Source organism: Larimichthys crocea, chromosome XII (genome assembly GCF_000972845.2).
Source record: "Larimichthys crocea isolate SSNF chromosome XII, L_crocea_2.0, whole genome shotgun sequence".
NCBI classification, from domain to species: Eukaryota; Metazoa; Chordata; class Actinopteri; family Sciaenidae; genus Larimichthys; species Larimichthys crocea.
In genome coordinates this window covers 12,102,132-12,126,929 of record NC_040022.1, presented here as the reverse complement: position 1 = coordinate 12,126,929, position 24,798 = coordinate 12,102,132, and the positions used below count along the sequence as shown (strand labels likewise).

Sequence of the window (24,798 nt, the reverse complement as noted above, 5' to 3'; positions counted from 1 at the left end):
TGCAGTTACAGCATCGAGGGGCAAATTCTGACCACTTGTTGAACCTCTCACACATCACATCATATCTGACGTGGATGTTGTGAAGCTGAATGACAGATGGGTGTGTTGTGGTGATTTATGAACACTACCCTCCTGCTCTGCTTCAACACTCTCTCTCCCTCTCCCCGCACACATTCCAGGTTTTGTCTGAGCCTTGGCGTCTCTCCACCAGTCAGACGCCGGTTCAGCAGATGGAACTGTTCGACCTGAAAAACAACCCTGAGTTCGTATCACTGGGCGGCGGGTTCGGACCTGTGAGTCTCTCGCACTTTCCTCTAGTTGTGACTGCAGATGTGACCAGAATATACTGGGTTCATTTTTGTATATTCAGAAGCTGACTGTATGGTTTGAAACACACACACACAATGATTGTATTTGTACAGCAGGTGGTGTGATGCTTTAATGCTGATCTGATTTAATCTCTGTGGTCATGTCAGGTTGCCGATGATGGTTATGGAGTTTCGTACATCATTGTGGGAGAGGATATGATCAACTTCCACGTGTCCTCCAAATACTCCTGCAGTGAGACTGTAAGTAAATCATTACTTTGCACACTTTGAATGAGGTCTCTGTCGGGAGTTGCTGTGGACAGGAATCTATTTGAATGCCTTTGAAAATATATTATATCCACTTTTGAAAAATCAGTATCAGTCATCTATTGTACGTCTGTCCGTCCTGGGAGAGGGATCCCTCTTCTGTGGCTCTTCCTTAGGTTTCTTCCACCTTTTTTCCCTGTTAAAGGTTTTTTGAACACACTCACAGGTCACATTTTAAATGAAGCATGTTTTATACGGTGAGTTAACGAAGCAATTAAGCTGATCTCAGTTCAGTTAAAGAGAGACACAAATTCAGGAGGTGTGTGGTTCTATTTTTCTGTTTAATAAGGAAAATATATATAAAATGGCCTTTCATTAAGTTTCTTCTTTGTGTGTGTTGTGTGTCAGAAGCCTGGCTCAGGAAGGCGGGGCTTTGTCATATTACATTGTTAAATCCCCAAAAACAGTCAGTCGAAACCCTGCAGTACTCAGCTTTCTGTTTTCATTTCCCCTCTGACACTCTTGTTCCTGTTGTGGAATCATTGTTGTGCGTGGAAGGTCGGTCTATCAGCCCACTCACTTAGCTCACTTACAAATATGGTAGAAAGGCCTCCTATGAACTATCAGCAGCGATCTAGTACTTTCATAAATCATTAACCCGCTTCTTTATCTACATTCAGTGGTCACTTCCTCCTCCTTTCCCTCTCTGTGGTATCACTACTGTACCCACAATCGTCTGTCTCTGCTCTCTCCCTTTTCCATCCTCTTTTAATACTTAATTTCCTTTTTCATTCCAGGACTCCCACAGGTTCGGAGCTCAGGTAAGCAAAGCCCTCCAGGACATCATGACGCTTCTCTCCGTTGACACCAAAACCTCCACATCCTCCAAAGGCACAGCCCAGCCCCAAACCAAGAAGCTCCTCTGAACATGGCACCGGGTGGACAAACGCTCCCCATCCACACGTGTAGGAACCATGAAGAACCCGTAGTCTTGAACCCATAATGTTAGGAGTGAATTAGTAGGACAAAAGTGAATTTTAATGAGTGAAATTAAATGGGATGTTGATTTGTTCAGCTTAATCGAAGAGGACAGGTGTTCTTTGTTTAGATCTGCCACCATTTAGACTCAGCATTAACATACTTCAGTAGCTTTAGGCTCCGTTCAGACAAACAAGGCACACTGAAGATGCAAGGAACCGTTCAATGTTAGATAAGTGATCTGCGGCACTGCTTCATATCTTTATATTTCCTGAATGTCATGATTTGCATTCTCCTGTTTAAAAACATGGAGTTCAGAAGCCTTTCTGTGTTGAACGGCCACTAACAAATATATTTGACAGCTATCCAGCATTATTATACATTGTACGTACACTAGACAACGCGAAAAATGCAAAAATCCTTCCAATCCCTGCTTTCTAGAAGAATATGAAACCTGTGACGGGCGTTTTTTTTTGTTTTTTTTTTAAGAGAGAGGGAAGAAAAGGTTAAGAGGGAAGTCTTTAGCAGATGATTAAGAGGCAGAGAAAGGGATAAATCGGCCACAAATCTTAATAAAAGTGAAGCGGCTGTGTGAAATGGTGCACGTTGTAGATCGCTGCTAAAAAAATAATAAGAAAAAAAGAAAGGCTTTACAAGGAAAGGAAGCAGAGATAGCAGAGATTGGAATATAAAAACACTGACCACAACATCCCCATCTTTCTTCTCCTTAACAGAGAAAGGTATTGCGTCATCTGCATGCAGCTCATTGTTCCACGTTTGCTAGCACAGAGCATGTCACAGATAACTGTGATCACATAATGTTTCTCTCTGAAATGTGGCGAAGCACAAGCATCTCAAACTTGTGTCTTCGTATAGCACCCGTGGCAATGTACTCATGTTTGTTCGTCAGATTCGGGATGAACTGTGGTGCCAGCTGCAGGGCGTTCAGCTCCTCTGAGCTGTGTGGTCAACAGCAGAGCTCCTGGAACTAAACTTCAGTGTGACTTTTGCTTCCTCAAGCTGTATTTTAACAGAGGTCAGGTGGCAGCATAACTCTTCTCATAGCCATGTGTAGAAAAGATGGAAGGAAGGGCAGCAGAAGTCTTTTTACGTTTTATTATATGTTAATAAGGTGTAGATGTTTTCCATAGTTTTGAGGATATGCTTCAGCTCATCGGTCACAGTCAGGTTCTTGCTGCTGTCGAAAGAGACTCTCAAGTGTTGGTCAGATGTGGACTGTTGCTGTGTACTCTGTCTAAGAGATCAACGGCACAATCGGAATTTACATTTATAAACGGTACAAGAAAACAGTCCACATCGGGACCAGTGGTACCACCCACAACCTCCCCTCCACTCATCCCAGATTTTAAAGCTACAGCATTAAAGAAACACGTTGGTGCCTGAATTCAAGTATTCATCAGTAAAACAGTTTCAATGCAATTTTTTTAATCAATGCAATTCCTGAGGGAAAACTTTTAACGTGTCTCATTTAGCTGTCTTCTCTCTCTCTGTTATTAAGAATGTATTACAGTGTCTCTCTTATGTCCTCGTGTGCACGCCATCAATGCAGCAAAAGAAACGCTGACTAAACGGTGCCAGTCTCTTGTTTTCCTTTCCTAACTGCACTCAACCTCATGAGATCTATTTTCCAAAGGATTCTTTGGCTTAATATTTGACATCCTGTGTCTAAGGTTAAACATGTAGTGGCTCATTTCCCAAACTGTTCGAGTGGCAGAGCAGCCACTTTGTGTTCTGATCACTGTTACACAGCCACAAGGCAGTGAATGGTTTATAACGATGTGCAGCAATGTACAGTTTTCCTATGTCCCTCTCTTCAGTAGTTTTGTAAAAAAAAAAAAAAAAAAACTTAAGATGATAGGTTTTACAGATGACATTCACGTTACTGTTCTTCATGTCATGCCTCAACATGCCTGTTAAACTGATTATGTGCCTTGGTCTACTCTGTGATGGAATGAACGTCCTCAGGCTGAAAACAGTTTGCTCAATGAGCCTCTCACTTAAAAAAAAAAAAAAAAAAAGAAAAGAGCTGAAGGAGCTGAACGTTGATAAAGACAGCACCGTCTTCTCTTAGTTCACTTTGGGAAACATTATTATTATTATTATTACTTATTGTTTCTGTGTAACCTGTCCGGCTGCTGTTTTTACTCCGTTAATAGCAAGTGTTTTATGAAATTGTAACTATCCTATATTTACTGATTTTACTCTCCTACTCCAAAAGGTGCTTTGTTGCTGCTTCTTTCAGTTTCATTCTAAAACTTATTTAAATGTCAAATGTGGACTTTGTGAAGAAGACCCTTTTTTTTAGATGGTGATGGTGTGTTCTGTGAAATAAAAGACTTACTGACTCCACAGTGTCTACATTCAGTCTGTTTGTTATATGCAGTAACAAATCATATGCGGGCTACTTTGCTCCAACACACATTGGATTGTTCAAATAGAGTACTTTATTGTTGGCTTAAATCACTGGGATTTATCTGGAAATTCCAAACTGAGATCACTGTTAAGGCCCCACAAGAGGAGGAGAAAGTGAAAACAAAACTGTTCTTCTCTTGGCACGGCATCATATATTCTCTATTCTCCAGAAGAGGCTTCTACTAACTATTTCTGTCTGTGTTTTCATCCTAATTATCATTTTACAAGACATCATTAAGGCAAATGCTGTACCATTTATTCTGCTCTTCACCGATACAGGAGCTTTGTACAGTTTGGGAGACTAGGAGCGCACACAAAAGTAAAGCATTTGTTATTTAGAGATTAACAAATACTAAAACAAACAATATAGAGAACCATAAAACTTAGTAAAGAAGGGGGAGAAATAAATAAGAAATATTTTTTTAAAAAATCATCCATTTCCATTTACCACCTCTACAAAAGGTTGTAAAGGCTTTACATATGCTACCCACTTAACCCAGAGTTTTATAAATCATCCGAAAATGCTGATTGTGTTATGTGAAATAAAAGACTTACTCACCACACTGTGCATCTGCATTTGGTCTTGGGACATACAAAAAACAATGTGATGATTTGAAAATGTTTTTTAATTTCTTCATTTAAATTCAGATCAAACTGATTGACTTTATTACTTTTGTAAATATTCATTCATTCTGAATTGAATGCCAAAACACCTTCCTAAAAAGCTGTTTAGAAGCGTGAACAGGTGACCGCACAGAAGACAAAACGTGAATGAAATGAGGGACCAGGAGCAACACCAAGAGAGGATGGCGAGAGGAAGCCATCTTTAGATTAAGCTGCTTCTAAAAGCCTGGAAGCAGGTGACCTCGATCATCCAACATGATGGTTGATCAATTTAGATCGAGTTAGAATCCAGAGAAATCTCTGTACTCGAGGAGTAAAGCCCAAAACTAACAAAGAATGCCTGTGACCTTCAACCCAGATTCTGTAAAGGAAACTACTACATGGGCTCAGGAACACTTCAGTGTGTTTGTGGGTGAACACAGTTTGTCTCTGCATCTACCAAACGCCAAAGTGAAGAATCAACCATGCAAAGAGAAAGTCAGACATCAATCACATCAAAAGATTTATCTGAAACTGAGCTTGTCTAAGATGGACAGAGAGAAAGAGGAAATGAAATCCCTTTTCCTGTCTGACACCAGTTTGGTCTACATTCCATATCTTGCATCTGTCGATATTACTGCTCTAGGACTCTGGAGTATTGTTCTTAGTGACAGAAAGAAATGTCACAACCCACCTCACCCAGCCATTATTTACTGGCTGTATTGAAACAATGGCTTAAAATAACTTTGGGAAATTCTGATGATGGAACACACAAGCTGGAGTCCAAAACAGTTATTATTTAGCGTTCATATATACTCTCAGTCCAAAATCCTGCCTGAGTCAGAACATCAGTCAACACATCCTCCTGCACCCAGTGGCGATTTTGGGGGGTGGCCTGGGGTGGCCCCAGATCTGATAGGTAGTTGGTCAAGTTCGTCAACACGAGAAACGAGAGAAATGCTGTCAATCAATGATGACAGCCGATCAACTGATTCAGAGCCAGATTCACATTTTGAAGTATCACAGTAATGGTCATACTGAGGCTGTGACAGCTGATCTCTGTTCAGCGTACGTTTGGCCAATGGCCAGACAGGTCAAGTGTCAGGTGACCGATGAGACGCTCAACGTTACTGCTGCAGCTGCTGAACAGGTGAAAGGAGCTTCAACTACTGGATAAACCGGTGAAATCCGTCGGAGGTATAGTGTATGTGTAGGAAAACTCTATCTAGCCCTAAGTAGCAGCTAAGTAGAGTTTTGTTTTACATAACATTGCTTTATAGTATGTACTTTGTTTGGAGTTAATATTTATTTGGTTTATGTTACAATTGTTTATGCACATTTTTAGTTACTTTATGAAAAAGCATTGTTTTAATATTATATTGTTTTTAAGCATTGATTTAAATAAATACATTTATGCTGAATCAAAGCCAATGTTTCAGTGTATATCTTCATCAGGAACATGAATACTGTCTGGGCTGAAAACCACTTTTTGCACATTTTCAAAGATCACAAGGCATCCTATAGAATGCCGCTATTCAGTCACCATCATGTTTACTTTACTAATTTAAATGCCATCTTGTGATTAATTAAAAATACATCTGGCAAAGAACAAATCAAAAAAGTTTTGGTTTGTTCTGTTTCCTCGATTGCTGTGTTTTAATATAGCCACAAGATGTCCTTTCAATTAGTAAAGCAAACAGGTAACAATACAGGTGACACAGACGATGAGCTGATGGCTGATAGTTCTATTCTATAGGATGAGTTAAGAGCAGTTGAGATTTTTCTAATCTAATCTAATTTGTGAAGAGATGAGGACTTTAATCCACTACAAGGAAATGGCTCTTAGAAAATGTGTACCCTATCCTCAACACATTTTAGTAAATAACCAGATATACTTGAGGAATATAAATTTACCAGAATAGACACCTTTATTTACATTACATTACATTACATTACATTGCATTTAGCAGACGCTTTTATCCAAAGCGACTTACAGAGGAGGACATAAGCTGAAAAAGGTGTAAAGGAGCACAGAGTAGTTGTTAGTTTTGTTAGGCAGGGAAGCATTCTCGTATTCTCTTTGTATGAGCGGAGCGTAACGCCCTGGTCGGGACGTGAGCCTTTAGTAAGGCGCTGAGATAGGCAGGGGCAGATCCTGAGATGGTTTTGTAGGCTAGCGTCAGAGCTTTGTGTTTTTATTTAACACTTATGAGACAGGAAATTATGGGAGACAGAGGGTATGTGACACGCAGAAAAGGACTGGGATTTAAATTGTGGTCGGCTGCGTACATGGCATTAAACTCCACGATGCCATGGCCACCCCACACTAGCTTCCTCGTGTTTGGATTGGGTTCAGATCAGGTCAGGCGACATACTTGGCCACTAAATCACTTCCACCCTGTTCCTCTTCAGATCTGCAACAGTGGCCTTAAGATATGTGTTTTGGATCATTGTTATGTTAGAAAAGTGCACGACGACCAATGGCACGGAGTGATGATAGCATCTTAGTACATCACAGTACATCTGTGAATTCATAATACCAGCAGCCCCACATAGGAACACTGCCGCCACCATGTTTCACTGTGGGCACTGCTCATTTTTCTTTGTACTCCTCACCTTTGTGACGAGTGCAGAGTGGTTTTATGTTCCATCTTTGGAACTGTAGCTGGACTGATAAGTAAAGCTTTGCTTCTCTGATCTTCTTGTACCCTTTTACTTTTCTTGCGTAAATAAATGATTTTCTTTCTCAGATCTTGTGACATTTCTCTTCCATGTGGTGCCATTGTTGACAGCATGAAATACGAAGGGGTTTTCTTTGTTAAGTAATGCTCTTTTATAGTAAACTGTCTGTATATGTATCTGTATAAAGTGCTTTGACAGACAGGCGCAAACTACTACCCAGTCGTACTGATGCTCACACTGCACTAAGGCCAAATAACACAATACAACAAAGGCTGTAAAAATGATTAAATAATTAATAGAATAAATCGGATTAGGATGTATCCACTAATCAGAAGATTAATCCATGTGAAGCCACATTGAGCTTTGGTATGTGAGTGTGTGATGAGCAGTTGTCACCTCGCATGATGCCAGACGCCATTACTGTATGACCTTCCCTCTAAATCCTGACAAAGCACAGGAGTCTTAGTTTACGAGCATAGTGCAATATTATATAATACATAATAATAATAAGGAGCAGCATAGAGGAAGTGGGGGAGGGGAGGATGTTAGCAAAGCAACAGTGACACAAGTGATGCTGGATGTCAGCTCGTCATGGACAAAGCACCTGTCAATCAATACGACCACACTGTTGTATAACTTTAAGCCTTAATATAATTTGAACAGGTGAGTTGTATATAAATTCACCCTCAGTACAGTTGTCATGAACGGGGAAATTAGCTACAGAGACCAAAACTGTTTTTTGTACCAGGCTGTAAACATGTTTATTTCTGCTGTGAAGTTGGACATTTGGACATGGGGACTTATGGAGACTGACTCACTTCTGGAGCCAGCCTCAAGTGGACGTTAGAGGAACTGCAGTTTTTGGCTTCATTTCAGCGAGTCATTGCAGTTAGCTCACTGAGGCTAGTGAAGCAGTGAGATTAGAGGGGATTAACATCAACATGGATTTGTCGGTGCTAAGGCTCAGGCTACTTGCTGGAGTAGTAAACTGGGTTCCATTACTGCTGTGACTGATGTTTTCCAGGTATTAGTCAGACCCCGTGTATCTCCATAGAAACGTAGATCAGAACAAAATGTTTATTTTGAGGGCAAATTGTCCCAGAACATGAACATCTTTTGATTATATACTTTATTTAAGTTGAATCGCAATATTACACACAGGGTGTGCTTACCTATTAGAACTTCAGTGACGCATCACTGCCGTGCTAATATTGACATTAAGGCACACCCTGGAGTGTAATATTGCTTGAATAGAGACCAAACCCATGAATAATGAAAATCTCCCAGTTATTTCAGGCCAAAGCATACTCCCTGTGAGGACAAGACCACGTGAAAGTGGTCTATATCTGTCTGTCTTCCTTTTGCGGACTTGTTGCGGACTTTCCTGATCTGCGTGGGAGTGAGTGAGCTCATGCTGTCACTGCCCATCAGCGCCGACAAAGGCTGAGAGGAGGAGGGGGGACTGAAAAGATGGAAAGTGAAAGTAAAGTGATCAGACGCGAGAAGTGTCGAAAACGGTTAGCCACCAGCTCCGTGAAGAGCGCAGCAAGGTAGGAGCAGACGCACTTTATTCACACTTCAACTTATTAGACTGTGTGTTTCACAGCGTGTGGCCGTCCTGCGTGTGTCTGTGCGTGAACATGTCTGTCTGAAATACTGGACTGGGCTCTCCTGGTCTGCAGGGCCAGGCGCGTATGTGCGGAGGATAGACGCATGTACACGTTTATGGAATACATGTTCTGGAAAGAAATGCATGAATGGCAGATAAAGAGGCACAAGTATATACTGTGTGCATATAAATATATATATATAGCCTATATATGTGTGTGTGTGTGTGTGTGTGTGTGTGTGTGTGTGTGTCTTGGCAGACCTGCCTTTGGGATCTTCCCAAACTACAGTAATCCAAAAATCAGCAAAGACGTGAAGCTGAGGCTGAGTGAAACGGCCACGCTCTTAATCCTGCATAACTTTAAGCCTTAATATAATGTGAACAGGTGAGTTGTATATAAATTCACCCTCAGTACAGTTGTCATGAACGGGGAAATTAGCTACAGAGACCAAAACTGTTTTTTGTACCAGGCTGTAAACATGTTTATTTTTGCTGTGAAGTTGGACATTTCAACATGGGGACTTATGGAGACTGACTCACTTCTGGAGCCAGCCTCATTTGGACATTCAAGGAATTGCAGCTTTTAGCTTCACTTCTCAGCCATGGAGGATCGTCAGTGATATCAGACCTGGACTGTGGCTTACTGTGTTACATGATTCATTGATGAATAACCAATCAGTCAGTATTAACTGTAGTCTGTTGTATGCTGATGTTGCAGCACAGTCATATGATTTGTTTTAAAATATTATTCATCATTTTATTTGGAAAACCCTGGAGCCTCAGGGTTAGCAATACAGTTGTCATGAACGGGAAAATTAGCTACAGAGACCAAAACAGTTTTCTGCTGTGAAGTTGAAGTTCTGCTCATTTTTCAAAAGTAATTTTACATTTCATATATAAACCTTGTTGAAAATTTTAGATATGTGTTTTTTAGACTACTTGAAATCTCTTGGACCCAGTAATGGTGTTTTTCTATTATCTTTTATGATAAAAATATCATCCATAAACCCAATAAATGAAATTCAATTTGGTTGCTAAAGCCTTATTTCCACCGGGGACGTAAGCACCACGGAACGGCTGCGCTGCAGGAGAATTTGTATTATTAGCATAATTAGCTACGTTCATTTTAGTTTTAGCCTCTCTTTGCTCTGTGCTTTTTATCAATCAGTTTGACTGAATTGATTGATTATTTGTTATGTGTAATCATGAAGGTTACATCCATCTAGGTATCCATTTTTAACAAGCACTTATCCTCATTGGGGTTGTGGGTCGTTGGAGCCATTGGTCACCAGTTCACGTCAGTGATGCGCGGGTCCATGTTTAATCGACCTGCACCGACCGACGTTTTAAACTAACCCGCCCGAACTCGGGCCGCAGCAAATAATTGTGAAATATTGTACCCAACCCGCTTCCTGACCCGCATTTTAAAAAGTAGTCTGTACTCTTGATTAATTTTGTAGCGTCATCGGGCTACATAAAACTGGCATTACTGAGTTATTATATTCATTTAGAAGTAGCCTATTAAAATGCGGTTTCTTCACGCTAGTTATTTAGCCAATAAAGTCTGTGTATTTCACAGAAAATTTTGTCTACTACATAAATTACAAATCAAATCAAATCAAATCAAATCAACCTTGGTTCCAGTGAGGAAAAACTTGCCCACAAAAAACCTTTAACAGGGAAAAAAGGTGGAAGAAAACCTCAGGAAGAGCCAAGAGGGGGTCCCTCTCCCAGGACGGACAGACGTGCAATAGATGTCACGTGTACAGAACAAATCAACACAAACATATTGTACAATTACAATGAATGATAAAATGACAATGATTTACAATGACTGATAAAATGATTACAGTAGCAGTGGAACCAGTGATAGAGATAGAGAGACACAGATGCACAGCAGCAGCAAATCATAAACTAACTATAAACTGTAATGGAGATATGGTAGCAATAATGACAGTAGTAATATATGTAGTGGACGTCATGTAGGATCACAGCAGCAGCCACGATCCACGAGAACCTGCTGGACGACAGAGCACAGAAACTCCGGGGAAGAAGTTTAGTTAGTGACATGCATTAATGAGACATGTATGTTTACAGATGGTGAGAGAGAGGATAACAAGGTACTTCAAGCTATCCATTCTCTTCATTGATGGCCTATTGACATTAATGGTTGTTCCTCCCGCACACTTCTGTCCACAGGAGGTTGTTGTCTTGATGCCAACAGATCAGGTCCTCTACTTCCTTTTTTTCATTGTTTTCAGTGATAAGGTCAACTTAAGCTGACATTGGAATTAAAAAAATGCTGTGCAGTCTGTCACTACAGGCAGAAACAGCAGGGAGACTCAAAAGACACACCTGGGGTGCTCTAATGTGAAGAATGAGGTTAGACCTAGGGTCTACCTGTTAGGAAGTCAAGGATCCAGACGCACAGGTTCTTTGTGACTTTGTAGCCAGCCTGGGGGGAACTGCGGTTGTTAAAGGAGCTTAGACCAATCTCCACTCTACCTTTTTTGTCTAAGGTAATAGAAAAAGTGGTCTTACAGCAACTTCAGTCTTTTTTACCTCGAAATGGCATTTGTGAGGTCTTTTAATCTGGTTTTAAATCACATCACAACACTGAATCTGCCCTTTTAAGAGTTTTTAATGATCTTTTCCTCATTGCTGATGCTGGTAACCCCTCTGTCCTTGTTTTACTTGAAGTCACTGCTGCATTTGATACAGTTGACGATGAAATTTTGATCTCCCGTCTCGAGCAGTATGTTGGTATCTGTGGCACAGCTCTAAATTGGTTTAGGTCCTACTTGACTGATAGAACCTTCTGTGTCAGCACTGGCGACTACTCTTCCCAGTCAGCCCCTCTGACCAGCGGTGTACATCAAGGGTCCATACTGGAGCCGATTCTATTCTCAATATATATGCTGCCTTTGGGGTCTATTTTTAAAAAACACAATATTAGCTATCACGTTTATGCGGACACACACACACTTGCACGTAAATGACGTCTAATACTTTTAACTTACGAGACAAAGGAAACACTAGACACGTTCTGTTGAAGCTGCAGAAGTACTCTTAGCAGGTCAGGAATGTGTTCCTGTGTGAATGTGTACCTGCCACTGAATCCTACCACTGACTCCTGAAGTCTCTGCCTCAATGAAAATAAAACTGAGATTCTGGTACTTAATCCCTCTCGCCATCCACCAGTGTCACCTGACAACATTTCTTCTCTCCTTGGTTTTATGGCACCTCACTTGAAACCTCATGTTAAGAATCTTGGTGTTTTTTTGATTCCTCCTTTAAATTAGATTTGCAGATAGTTGTGAAAGCCAGTTTTTATCAATTAAAAGTTTTAGCCAAGGTCAAACCCTTCCTTTCCCTTAGAGACCTTGAGAAGGTCACTCATGCTTTCATTTCCTCCAGGCTTGACTACTGCAATTCCATGTATGTTGGAATGGGCCAAGCACAAATATATAGGCTGCAGCTGGTTCAAAATTCTGCAGCTAGGCTCCTGACTGGCACACGCAAGCGTGAACTTATCTCACCTGTCCTGGCATCCTTACATTGGTTACCAGTTCCTTATAGAATTGACTATAAATTACTATTAATTGTCTATAAATGCCTAAATGGTCTAGCCCCGGCCTATCTGACAGATCTCATCAAAACATATGTCCCACATTGCTTGCTCAGGTCAGTCGACCAACAACTATTAGTAGTTCCCAGATCTAGACTGGGAACTTCCTTCTTCCTTTGTTTTGATGTTGTGCAGCACTTTGGGCAATGTCTTGTTGTATTTTAATGTGCTATATAAATAAATTGACTTATGACTTATGACTTAATACATTACCAAGCTACTGAGCGGTGAGTCCATTCAATAACCGAACATTGAGATTCAAATCTTGCACCGGTCAAAAACCTTCCAGGGTCAGACAACACCTGACGGCAACAGATTTCCCATTACCTTTATTCCTGTGGCCTTGATGATCACAATGTCTGTCTTCTTCTTCTTATCCTTTCGGCTTTTCCCTTCAGGGGTCGCTACAGCGAATCAGTTGCCTCCATCTAACCCTGTCTTCTGCATCCTCTTCTCTCACGCCAACTACCTTCATGTCCTTTTTCACTCAATCCATACAGAAAAAGACAATCATCACCCTGCTTCCCCATAACCCTGAACTTGGCTCTTACATCCTGCACTGTAGTCCATGAACAACAACATCTAACATAGCTCCCTTTCTTGTCCAGGTTGGAAAAGGTGGCGTGTGTGCTATTAGGAATGGTGCCGATCCGATCCAGTATCGGTATCAAGTTCCAATACCAACGTAACTCACAGAGTGGAAATTTCCAATCCATGTCTTATGTGTGTGCTTTAACGTTGTCTGCTGAAATGACTGCACAAGTGATTCCTGCCGGCTAGTGTAATGTATTTGAAATAACCAACAGTGAGAAAGACAGCCCTTTCAGTACTGGGCAAACAACCATGCTTGCTTTGCTCTCCTTGCTGCTGTTGCAGTAAAGTGCCCCTTCAACCAGTGTGGAAAGTGACTGTTTAGCACGACATCCAGTATCGTGTCGTGTCGTGGACAGCAGAGAAAACAGAAATGCTCATATTCCTCAAAAAGAACCTGCCAATGTTTAAGTGAGATTTGTTGAACACTGGATCACTCCCTCAGTGTTAACTTTTTGAGAAGTCATTTACTTTTTGTTTTCTTTTGAAGAATAGTTACAGACTCTGGCGTTAAGATGAATCCAGGTCAGTTTGAGAACTTGTCCACTAATTGCGTTGGTCCTGTTTTGAAACCCTCCCGACGTCATGCTCAGCAAGGGTGACAGTTCAGTAATCTCTGCTTCAACTGTTTCTGCTTTTTGGCTGCCAATGACGAGGATAAAAGTTGTTTGCTCATCTTCAGTAAAGGATCTGCGCCTGACAATGAGAGGGCAGGGTCGACTTGTAATCTGATCGGAATGTCAGACCTTCTGGTGTTGCCTTCCTAAAATTGTAGTTTAGTGAAGAAGTTTTGCTGTGAAACATATTCAGCTGGGCTTCAGGATGTCTGGACATCACAAACATGGACTTGCATGGATTCACACAGGATAAGGCACTGTGGCAAAAACTGAGGTCCCTTCATTCATTTCAGGGCGGGGTCGTGCATTTCTGCACCAGAAGAAACTCTGATTATGTACCTGTGTGTGTGTTCTCACTGTTTATTTCATGTACCAGCTTCTAAATCTGAGTCCGACTCGCAATTTACAAATAGAGATAGGAAGAAGTTTAATTTGATTTGTGCCCGATGGTTTGAGAGAGAGAGAGAGAGAGAGAGAGAGAGAGTGAGAGAGAGGGAAAGAGACAGACAGACAGAGCGCGCGCTTTGGTCTCTCCGAGAAGTCTGCGTCGACCCGTTTGCTGAGCAATGGGTAAATTCAGGGGGCAGTAGCTGATAATGTTAAAGAGCTAAATGTTGTTTATTAAGTAGTTAGATGATTGTCTGAATGCCATGTGCCTCAAAATGACCACATGTAGAATTTATAAAGCCCCTTCCTCAACTGCATGCGGGTCATTATGAGTAGGGATGCATCTGATATTGGTATTGGTCCTGAATTATATATTTTTTTTAATATTATTTTTGTTGGTCTTTTCAAGCTTTGATTTTGACAGAAACAGCTGAAGAGTGACAGGAATGTGGGCAGAGAGAGATGGGGAATGACATGGCTGGGCTTTCACTGAGCCTTCACACATGAACCATCGCACAGGTATCGTTCCCGATATTGAAGAAGAGATTCTAGATCGGGTATCGGTGACCATGGGCCGATCCATATCTGCCGATCCATTTAGTCTAATTCTATGCTGTGCGCTGTGAGTGATGTCATGCACAAGCAACAGGCCCTGCAGAATCCCACATTGTTTTCAAAATGGAGCGAGCAAAAGGATCTGCTACTTGCAATACCTGTGTGGTAAACGTTCCAAGGGTTGGTGGTAAAACCTCAATTTATAACACAACACAACCACTTAATCAAGCACCTACAGAAAGCACGTAGAGTTCATTGAACTGAGTAAACAAAACAGAGGCGGTATGAAGCAGCCAACTTTGAAGGAGATGAAGGAAAGAGGTGAAAAATGTCCACTTTTGTGTTGGATGTTCATCATTTTTGCACTAAACTAAACCATTACAAAGAACTGACTGTTTATTTTGAATGTCTATCAATCTTGTAAAGCTATTGTTTTTTTTGTTTTTTGTTGTATCGCACAGTTATTACATAAATAAGTAATTCAGTACATTTATATTTGTTTATTTGTTTTTTAAAAATAGGAAAGAAATGTTTAAGTCAAGTCTGATGTTGCCTTGCACAAAAGAATGATCCCAGTATCGGTATCGGTATCGGAGGTGAAAAAAGCATCCCTAATTATGAGGGAACCATATGGAACCATTTAGTCTCTCTCTCTCTCTAAAATTTTGGAGCAGTTCGGAGTGAGGCAAGCTCTGAGGGAGTTATATAATCTCTTTTATGCATGTACTAATTGACTAAGCAGAGCTTTAAATGTGTCCAGACTGAACCGAAGGAAATCCTTGAGTGCTTTCAGTGGACATATTATTTACCCAGTCTGCTTTGACTGACGAAGCTACAGAATTGTGCAAAACAAATAGCGGGTGACAAATTTATTTACAACTACTTTAGCATACAACAGACTACAGTTAATACTGACTGATTGGTTATTCATCAATGAATCATGTAACACAGTAAGCCACAGTCCAGGTCTGATATCACTGATGCTAGCAGCATTTATGCTAACCTGTTTAGCAGCCACACATCGTCACACACAGTGTTAAACCCAAGCGGCATCCTCCATATGAAGTGAAGCTAAAAGCTGCAATTCCTTGAATGTCCACTTGAGGCTGGCTCCAGAAGTGAGTCAGTCTCCATAAGTCCCCATGTTCAAATGTCCAACTTCACAGCAGAAATAAACATGTTTACAGCCTGGTACAAAAAACAGTTTTGGTCTCTGTAGCTAATTTCCCCGTTCATGACAACTGTACTGAGGGTGAATTTATATACAACTCACCTGTTCACATTATATTAAGGCTTGAAGTTATGCAGGATTAAGAGCGTGACTGCTTTGAACCTTGTAGCATGTAGCACATGTGGTAGCTACCAGTAGTTCACTGCTCAGTCCAATAAACCACTGTGGTTTGAACACAAGCGCAAAGCTTCAAGTCTGGCAAGATGGATTCTTATGTGATCTTGCGAGTCCAGCTGCCTAACCTGCAAAACATGTTTACCATGTTGGCTACCTATCTTTCATCAATGTGTCTTCCAGGGTGAGAGTGGCTCATTTTTAACAGGGTGGTGAGCCGCCATTAAATGAAAGTGATGTGTGTGTTTTTAGAACGAGCAAGAGACAACATCCCTGTGTATCGTTATCGCTAGATACAATTTGAGATCAGGTTTGTGTGAGAGGTGACGGACCCAGCAAAACACCTTAATATTGCTCTGATAAGATGTCTTACTCCTGCTCTGTGCCTCTTCTTCCCTAGTGTGAGTGTGGATGGACACGGCCTCACCATGACATCATGTAAACAGAGCACCTTTATACTTTTTGTAAGTGTCCTTTAGAACTCAGCTTGTATCTTGTTGACATGGAGTTATGAGTTTTGAATGTTTGCACTAGTTGATGCAGCACAATGTAACTTCTTATGTATATTTGACATGCATACTCAAAATTACTATTTAACAGACCTTTAATGCTGCCATGAAATATTTGTCTGCTAGATCCTGAGCTGGATCGACGTTTCAGAAGCGGGATGTCATAACTATTTCACAGACACGGATTGGGTATATATATATTATGATATATCCTCTCATATTTTCATATATTTTATGTACTACTACTATATATTCTCTTCTGTCTATGGTCAGTATTTAGAATCTTATTGACCAATGAAAAGATGTTTTGTTACATCATGTATGTGCATAGATAGAAGGAAGATAGCTTTGGATAAATCTATCTATCTATCTATCTATCTATCTATCTATCTATCTATCTATCTAGTAGTTTTGAGCAAACTTTACCTCAACAGGAGTAAATAGTGTAATTTTCTGGGTTCCGCCACAGATTTATTAAGTCTTAAAATTCACTTTCTAAATCAGAAGGACTAAGAGGGTAAGGTAAAACTATAATATATATTATTTACAATACTTTGTGACCCCTTGCAGACTATGTTTTAGGAACAAACTGGAGATTTACAATTAATACCTTGTATTTTCTTTTTTCTTCTTTCTAGGAAGAATATCTGCGAGAACCAGTCGACTACGTACACCTTCCAAATAAGAATGACAGCATCAGATGTACTCTACAGATAAATTCAATCCCAGATGAAGAAAATGACACATTTAAATCCATTCTTCAACAATGCTATAAAGTGAGTGGACACAGCCAACTTTTCTCTGTCATTAGTTTCAACTTAGTGTCATGTTTGTTTGTTTGTTTTTTATTGCAACTTTTTATGAATGATTCTGGAGATCCATGTCTCACTTTTCTTAATGTTAAAGTAATCAATTATTGTATGTAACAAAGCCCTTTTTTCTGTCCTCCACAGGAAGAAAAAAAACACAACAATACAATGTGTCGTGAGCACACAATTTATAAAATCTCTTACTACCACTTCATGTGCTGGACAGCCAGTGCCCTGAATGTCCAATCTAGTGGTATAATCACCAAAATCATCACCAAAGCTGAATACTAGAGTGTTAAAAATGATAGAAGTCCTAATTTTCTTTTCTTTTCTTTCTTGCATCACAGACTGCTATCCCGGTGAGTTTACATGCTGCATTGTGAGTGTGTATGTGCTCTGTGACGCACATGTTGAGAAATGTGTGTGTGTGTGTGTGTGTGTGTGTGTGTGTGTGTGTGTGTGTGTGTGTGTGAGTGAGTGTGTGTGTGTGTGTGTGTGTGTGTGTCTGTACCATGTGGAAAAGTTTGCTGGCACCAAGAGACACTGTGTTCAGCTTTATTGAAATTTTAAGTTTTCAGTATACATTGGTGAAATGTTGATGTTATCTTTTACAGGAGACGTATGTCTCGACCGAGGTTCAGGTAAGTCATACTTTTTATTTATAATTTCTGCATGTTGATGCTGTGCATTTGAAATCATGCTCGCTGTCAATCTGTCCATCCAGTTACTTATCTCAAATGTTCGGAGCAACATCAACTAAAACATCGGAAAACATCAAATAATAATGAACTAGTCCACAGCAATGTTAGTGACTCTGTCAGTGCAATGCTAATGCTAATATCCTGGTGTTGAGCAGATGTAGGTGTGTGTAGGTTCTTTTAGCTGATTAGCCTGCTAATAGTTGCTAATTGAGCACAAAGCCCAGCTCAGGCTGATGGGAGTGTCATTACTTTGGGGGTATGTGGTCATAAATTGAAATCACGAATCATCCCCTTGTGATGACCCTCTAGGGAAAGTTAACGGACCACCAAACTTATAGACATGAAATATTTTTGCCAGTCCGTCCGATAGCTGACACATTTCACTTAAAAACAACAAATGTCAACTTTATAGTTTGGAGGAAAAGTCTGACAGTCACCAAAGTCACTGGGCTTCATCCCCTGAGGACCAGGAATTGAATTAATTCATAGTCATACAGACATTATAGAAGCATCACATACACCTTTCCCTAGTTTCGATGTCTTTAGCTGTAAACTATGTGAACAATCTACACCTGAATCTGCTTAAGATTAAATGCCCCCTTCTGTGGACACAATCTAATTGTGAACAAGGCTTTTATTGTGTTGTCTTCATCAAAGCGATGACACATGGGGCCTGGCAGTAGCAGCGTGGTTAATTAGTGTTGATATGAAACACACTTTCCTATCAATACTAATTAACTTAACAACCATCAGTCAGACGTCAGAGGAGCGCTGCCTCACTGACTTAAAAACACAATCTGGCAAATGAAGAGCTGATCGCACGACCACATGACACCACACACACAAAAAACTTTTGATTTTCCTGTACCTTTAAAGAACAAGTCTGTCATTTAGAGGTACTTCAGTCCATATAATAAGATTTTATTACTGACTGCTTGCAGCAACAACAATACCACCACCAACAACAACAGTGCCAGGAAGAACATCAACAGCACCACCACCAACAACAACAGTGCCAGGAAGAACATCAACAGCACCACCACCAACAGTTAACGCACTTTACAGCAGAGGTAAGCTATGTAAATGCTACGTTACATTGCAGGTAACTGAATGATTTCTATCATGTAGCTCATATTTATTTAACACTATTGTATGCACATGTCCTGCATCTGAAGCTGTGAGCGTATATAAATATATCAGTACCCGGATGGGCCTTGACTTTAACAGAAGGTGCTGTATGGATCAAATGTAATTTGAGGAAAATGCACTAACCAATCACTAAATCACATCACAAGCTTCTCTGGTTGTTGCTGTTGGCAGTTCATTTTCATATTTTCATGTGACATTATTGTGGTTCATGTTTAACCGAGCAGCAGTCTTTCTCTTCTGTGTTTTCTAAAAGCAGGCAGGATATTGACAGGAGTGTTTTAACATTGATAGGATGCTTATCACTGTAAGCTTTGCCGTATTGATTTTTGTCCTTCTCCTCCAGAAGATCCTGGGAATTCAGGCAAGCTTTCTCTTTCGTTTACTAAAATTTGGATGCATTTGAATATTGGAGCTGCTGTTTTAAAAATCCTCACATTTGACATTTGGAAAATTTTGTTAATAAATGAACTGTCACCAAACTCTGTCTCACCTCTCCGGTAGCTCTCTTGTTGTCTCATCTGTTCATGTGCACTACCTTGTCTTTCCTCCGTCATGAGAGCGATGCAGTTGCATCTGTCAACCAAAGTCTAACCACGTCTCTGATTTTAGATCATACACACATTTTAAAGATTTGTACACACCAAACTAAATCCTGATATCGAAAAGCGAATCACTGATTCACTAATTCCATCCTTCAGGGGCAGGAACAGTCGTCCATTATCCTGTATCACGAATGCAGCTGTACTAATGGACACCAGCTAATGATCTTATGTACTGCAGTGCCGCAGACTGCATTGTGCTCTCTCCATTTGATAACATCTGTCTCCACGTCCTCATTCCTTCCTGTTTCTCCTCCTTCTTTCTTCTCTGTATCTTTCCACTGCATACCTGCTTTTGTTATTTTGTCTGTAACACCAGACTCAACAATAACAAGCCATGTAACTGATGCGCATGATCTCTGCCTCTCTCTGACACGCACACAACATGCTGGTGTGCTAAGTACCGTGATGTCATAAAACATTCAGGGCTAGAACCTCAGACGCCCAGGCTTTAGACAAGCATCGAGGTTGTGAAATTAGCTAGGCTGAAGCTAATGCAAAGTATTTTGTATACAGTATATATTTATTGTATACATCATTTTTGGGGTGCCCGCACACATCAGAGTCAGCATCTGCCGCAGGCTCATCTAATCTCTCCAGATAGATGTATGTAGCACTGTAGAAGTAGTTCTGTTCTCATTCATTAATGGATGTTGTCTCTGATCTCTCCTCAAACAGACAAATCGGCTGTGTCTTTATTAAGTATATCGCTGATACTCAACGGGGTCCTGCTGCTGTTGGTCATTTACCTGTGCCAGAGGAGGAAGAAGTTAGTAAGTGTGCAGCAAAATTCATATAAACACACAGTTTGGCAGCTTCAGTATGATCACATTTATATATAATCTTTGCCAAAATCCTTGAAACTTGATGAATGAATGCTTGTGCAAATATTATTCAGCACTACACAGTGCAGCATTGAAACTGGTTTATGTCTCGTTTCTTTTTCAGACTGTAGAAATTTTAAGTGAGCCCACATCGCCACAAGCTCGGCTCACGGCAAACGAGGTACTGTTCTACATATTTTTCCACTCATGGTAGAAATGTTCTGTGTCTGCACCTTTTCAACCTGGCTCACACTCTGGTCGACTGTTATTATAGTGCCTTGAAAAAGTATTCATACCCCTTGAACTTTTTCACATTTTGCCACCTTACAACCAGAAACTTAAATGTTTTTTATTGAGATTTTGTGATTGATCAAAACAAAGTAGCACATAATTGTGAAGTGGAAAGGAAATGATACATAGTTTTCAAAATTTTTAGCAAATAAAAATCTGAAAAATGTGGTGTGCATTTGTATTCAGCCCCCCCTGCATCAATACTTTGTAGAGCCACCTTCTTTTGGAGTATGTCTCTACCAGCTTTGCACACCTAGACACTGAAATTTTTGCCCATTCTTCTTTGCAAAATAGCTCAAGCTCAGCCAGATTGGAGAGTTTGAATAGCAATTTTCAAGTCCTGCCGCAGATGCTCAATGGGATTTAGGTCTGGACTTTGAATATTCCTTGATCTAAACCATTCCATTGTAGCTCTGGCTTTATGTTTAGGGTCATTGTCTTGCTGGAAGATGGATCTCCTGTATTTAGCTCCATCCATCTTGCCATCAACTCTGACCAGCTTCCCTGTCTCTGCTGAAGAAAAGCATCTCCACAGCATGATGTTGCCCCACCATGTTTCACAGTGGGGATGGTGTGTTCAGGGTGATGAGCAGTGTTAGTTTTCCGCCACACATAGCACTTTGCATTTTGACCAAAAAGTTCAATTTTGGTCTCATCTGACCAAAGCACCTTCTTCCACATGTTTGCCGTGTCCCCTACATGGCTTGTGGCAAACTGCAAATGGAACTTATGCCTTTCTTTCAACAATGGCTTTCTTCTTGCCACTCTTAAGGTCACAAAATGTTAATACGTTCAAGGGGTATGAATATTGTAATATTTTTGTATTGCATATTTAGGTGTCTTCTGTAAAACTAACTGGGGAGAGACATGACATTGATTGGTGTTTAGAACAGCCGTTAGCTTCGAGTGTGCGTCAGCAATAGTGGTCCCGTTAATTTTAGAGCGTTCCTGTTAGCTTAAACTCACCAGACTAGGAGCTTCCAGTGAACCTGGACTAAGACCGAGCACATCCTCCAGGACTGATGGAAACTAGTTTGACATAAGTAAGTACAGTACCTAGGTTTGGCTAACCGAGCTAATGGTGTAGGTACCTGATGTGCTTGGCGTGCACGCACACTTCTTCGATCTTTTCTCCTCTGTCATTATGTCCATAGAGGTTACTAAGCCCAGTTACATTCTCAGCTCCTGTTCTGGCACAATACTCCCACTCCCCATCAGCATTCCCCCACACCCTGTCCTGAAAACGTCCTCTCAACGTTAGTCCAAAATTCCTGTGGTACAGACCCCCCCTGTGCGCTGAGGCTCACAATCAACCCCGCTAACAAACTGAGCTGACATTAGCTAACAACAGCTATAGCTGACATCAGTTTACTTCACTGTCCATCAGGAAACTCAGTAAATCACAGAACTAAGAAGGAGCTGGAGGGCATTAGAGGAAAAAGTAAAAATTGACATTAATGTGTATGTTCAACATCTCTCTATCTCTTTTTCAGCCAAACTCCACTATACCACTACAAAACCATGAGTCGTCCTATTTAATACACGAAAACAAAAGGGTAATTATGAAATTAATTCATTATGTGTTTGTTTGCCACATCTGTATTTTAATCCAAGTACTACAGAATAATAGATCTGGGTCTCTCAGCTTCTCAGGATGTTATTTATATCTCAGTGGATTTGGCGCCACTTTATTGAGTGTGCCTGCAAGGTGCACTATTTACTATTCCCCATACTTATTATTCTTACGTATCCAAGGAATTTCGGCACCCTACTCCTCCTGCAGTTTTGGTTGCACATACACAAATAAGGTATCGAAATGACGCAGGCTATGACTTTTCTAAGCGTTTCACCAAACGGTTTGCCTACAAATCGCCCAAAAACCATGGCAAAAAAATTAATGGGTGTGTATTGGTAGAATGTTCCAGATCTAGAGTGCATGACACTCTAGATCAGACTTCACAGAGGTGACTTATGAGATCAATGTAGATCGGAGGAGAACAAAAAGTGTTGGCTGATGGCTGATTTTTATTGACAGATTGCCAGACTGCAGCCAATATTGTATCGAAAATTTCAGTCAAAAGATTTTATTTTTTTTGCTTTAATCCATGATAACGTAATAACCAGCCAGTAATTATTGGCATGTTATTACCTTATTGGCTTTATTACATTTAAAATGGCCAAAATGATTGTTGTTGGCAGGTATTACATTGTTGGACAACATTATGCTGTATCTCAATTCAGATACATGTGTCAGTACACTTCTATGTAGTGCAGTATGTACTTCCTCTTCCTCTAATCTCAGCAGAGTAGTGTTTGTAGTGCAATTTGAGTACAGCTGTTGTGCATAACTGGAAATGACAAATGCAACGTATTGCTTCTTCTTTTGCGACACATTACATATAACAGCGTCAGCTGTAGCAGCTTCCTTCCGTGCGCGAAGTGTTGCGACCTCAACCTTTTTTTATTAATGGACAGACACTTAACTCTCTCTGTCTTTGTCCTACAGGCCCCTGTGTGTAGCTCCACCAACACACATTCACTTCTCAATGGAAACGACTGTGCTGTCAATGAAATACTTCCTTAACCTACATGCGTGCAGCGCGTATTCGGGAAGCTATGGGACGTAGCAAAGCATTGGGGTGGAGTAGGACAACTCTAAGACTGCTTGGTAACTGCTAACACTAACCTGAATGGTGAAGAGGAGCGGCGCTATACAAGCTGCAGCCTGCCGGCTCACCCACGCTGTAATCTCTGTTCAAGACAGAGTATTGCATTACCCCAGCACCATCACAAAGAAAAGTGAAAGGCACTGAGCCTGACACTGATCTGTCTTGCATGCTTCAGAATAACACACTATTGTTATTGTTATTGTGATGTTGGTTGCAGGACTGATAATTATTACTGCAACCCCAAATTGGTATTGGTCCTGAGTGGCCAATATATATTTATCAATATGGATGTAAAAATGTCTGTCTATAAATGTACATCCTCAGTACAGTCCTCTGGGCATTGGACCCAAACAAAAGCACTCCTGTTTTTTGGTAGTTTATTTTTTTCAGTACTTGTGTGGTCGTACAACAAAGTGAAATTGTAATATTTTGTTGAGTTTCCCAGAGACATTAAATGTTTATCTGTATTAAAAGATTGACTATGAACCATAAGTGAGTTAGCTTGCTTGGTTGAGATACAACACTGTAGATGATGTGAAAAGTCCTGAAGTTCTTTTTATATTGTAAATAGAGAATTCACTATGTACTCATTCAAAAGTGAATGGTTCTAAAGAATATAGAGAGATAGTACTTTATTGATCCAGAAAGGAAATTCTTTTGAGCTATAGCCATAATTGACCGTTGACCAACTGTTGATAATAACTTTTAATAACTATAAAGCAACACCATCCACTCTTCATTGTATTTGGTCTGTTTAGTGATTTTCAAAGTCACTTAATTCAGGTTTAACCATTTTGCAACTGTCATGTGATGCCTCTTTTTTATTTTTTTTATTTATATTTATATTTTTATATGACCAAAATGATGACTAAATTACTTACCGATTTTGTTCAAAATTGGCCAGTTAGATAGCTCCCACTCTGAACCTCCATCCACTGAGGTTTACCTCAATGTCAGCATGCCAGGAGTGATGACATAAATAGAGCTAAGAGGAAGAGCTAAGCTATGCCTGCTGCATGTGTATTATTTAACTCCTCTGGCATTATATGTATATATGCATTTATGTATGTGTGTACTGTGTAAAAATGTGAACTTGTTCTTGCTGATTGTAATACATTCTTAGCGTACGATTGTTGTTGTGATTAAAGCTTCTTTCAAACTGTTCTGACAGCGTACAGTTTGGTTTGTTGAAAAATTGAGACAGTCCAGGTAAAAGTCGACGTACAGTATTGTTTCTCTGGCCT

At 40.3% G+C, this 24,798-nt stretch overlaps 2 protein-coding genes across 3 annotated transcripts in view; both read left to right on the top strand.

Annotated features, from left to right (window-relative positions):
• cpt1a2b (carnitine palmitoyltransferase 1A2b) overlaps positions 1 to 3,923 on the top strand; it is a 33,860-nt gene extending 29,937 nt beyond the window's left edge. For both annotated transcript variants that reach the window (XM_019273008.2, XM_027285241.1), the window contains exons 17-19: positions 180 to 293; positions 477 to 569; positions 1,373 to 3,923. In XM_019273008.2, the coding sequence (XP_019128553.2) occupies positions 180 to 293; positions 477 to 569; positions 1,373 to 1,501 (336 nt within the window). In that variant the 3' untranslated portion in view covers positions 1,502 to 3,923. The remainder of the gene's footprint in view (positions 1 to 179; positions 294 to 476; positions 570 to 1,372) is intronic.
• Positions 3,924 to 8,219: 4,296 nt separating this feature from the next.
• LOC104922941 (uncharacterized) lies at positions 8,220 to 24,718 on the top strand. The gene is made up of 14 exons (XM_019273263.2): positions 8,220 to 8,295; positions 8,703 to 8,821; positions 16,404 to 16,467; positions 16,639 to 16,701; positions 17,151 to 17,288; positions 17,466 to 17,574; positions 17,669 to 17,680; positions 17,936 to 17,962; positions 18,964 to 19,092; positions 19,515 to 19,532; positions 20,449 to 20,543; positions 20,719 to 20,775; positions 22,379 to 22,441; positions 23,392 to 24,718. The coding sequence occupies exons 2-14, from the start codon at positions 8,742 to 8,744 to the stop codon at positions 23,467 to 23,469; spliced, it is 933 nt and encodes a 310-aa protein (XP_019128808.2). The 5' UTR covers positions 8,220 to 8,295; positions 8,703 to 8,741; the 3' UTR covers positions 23,470 to 24,718.
• Positions 24,719 to 24,798: the final 80 nt, after the last annotated feature.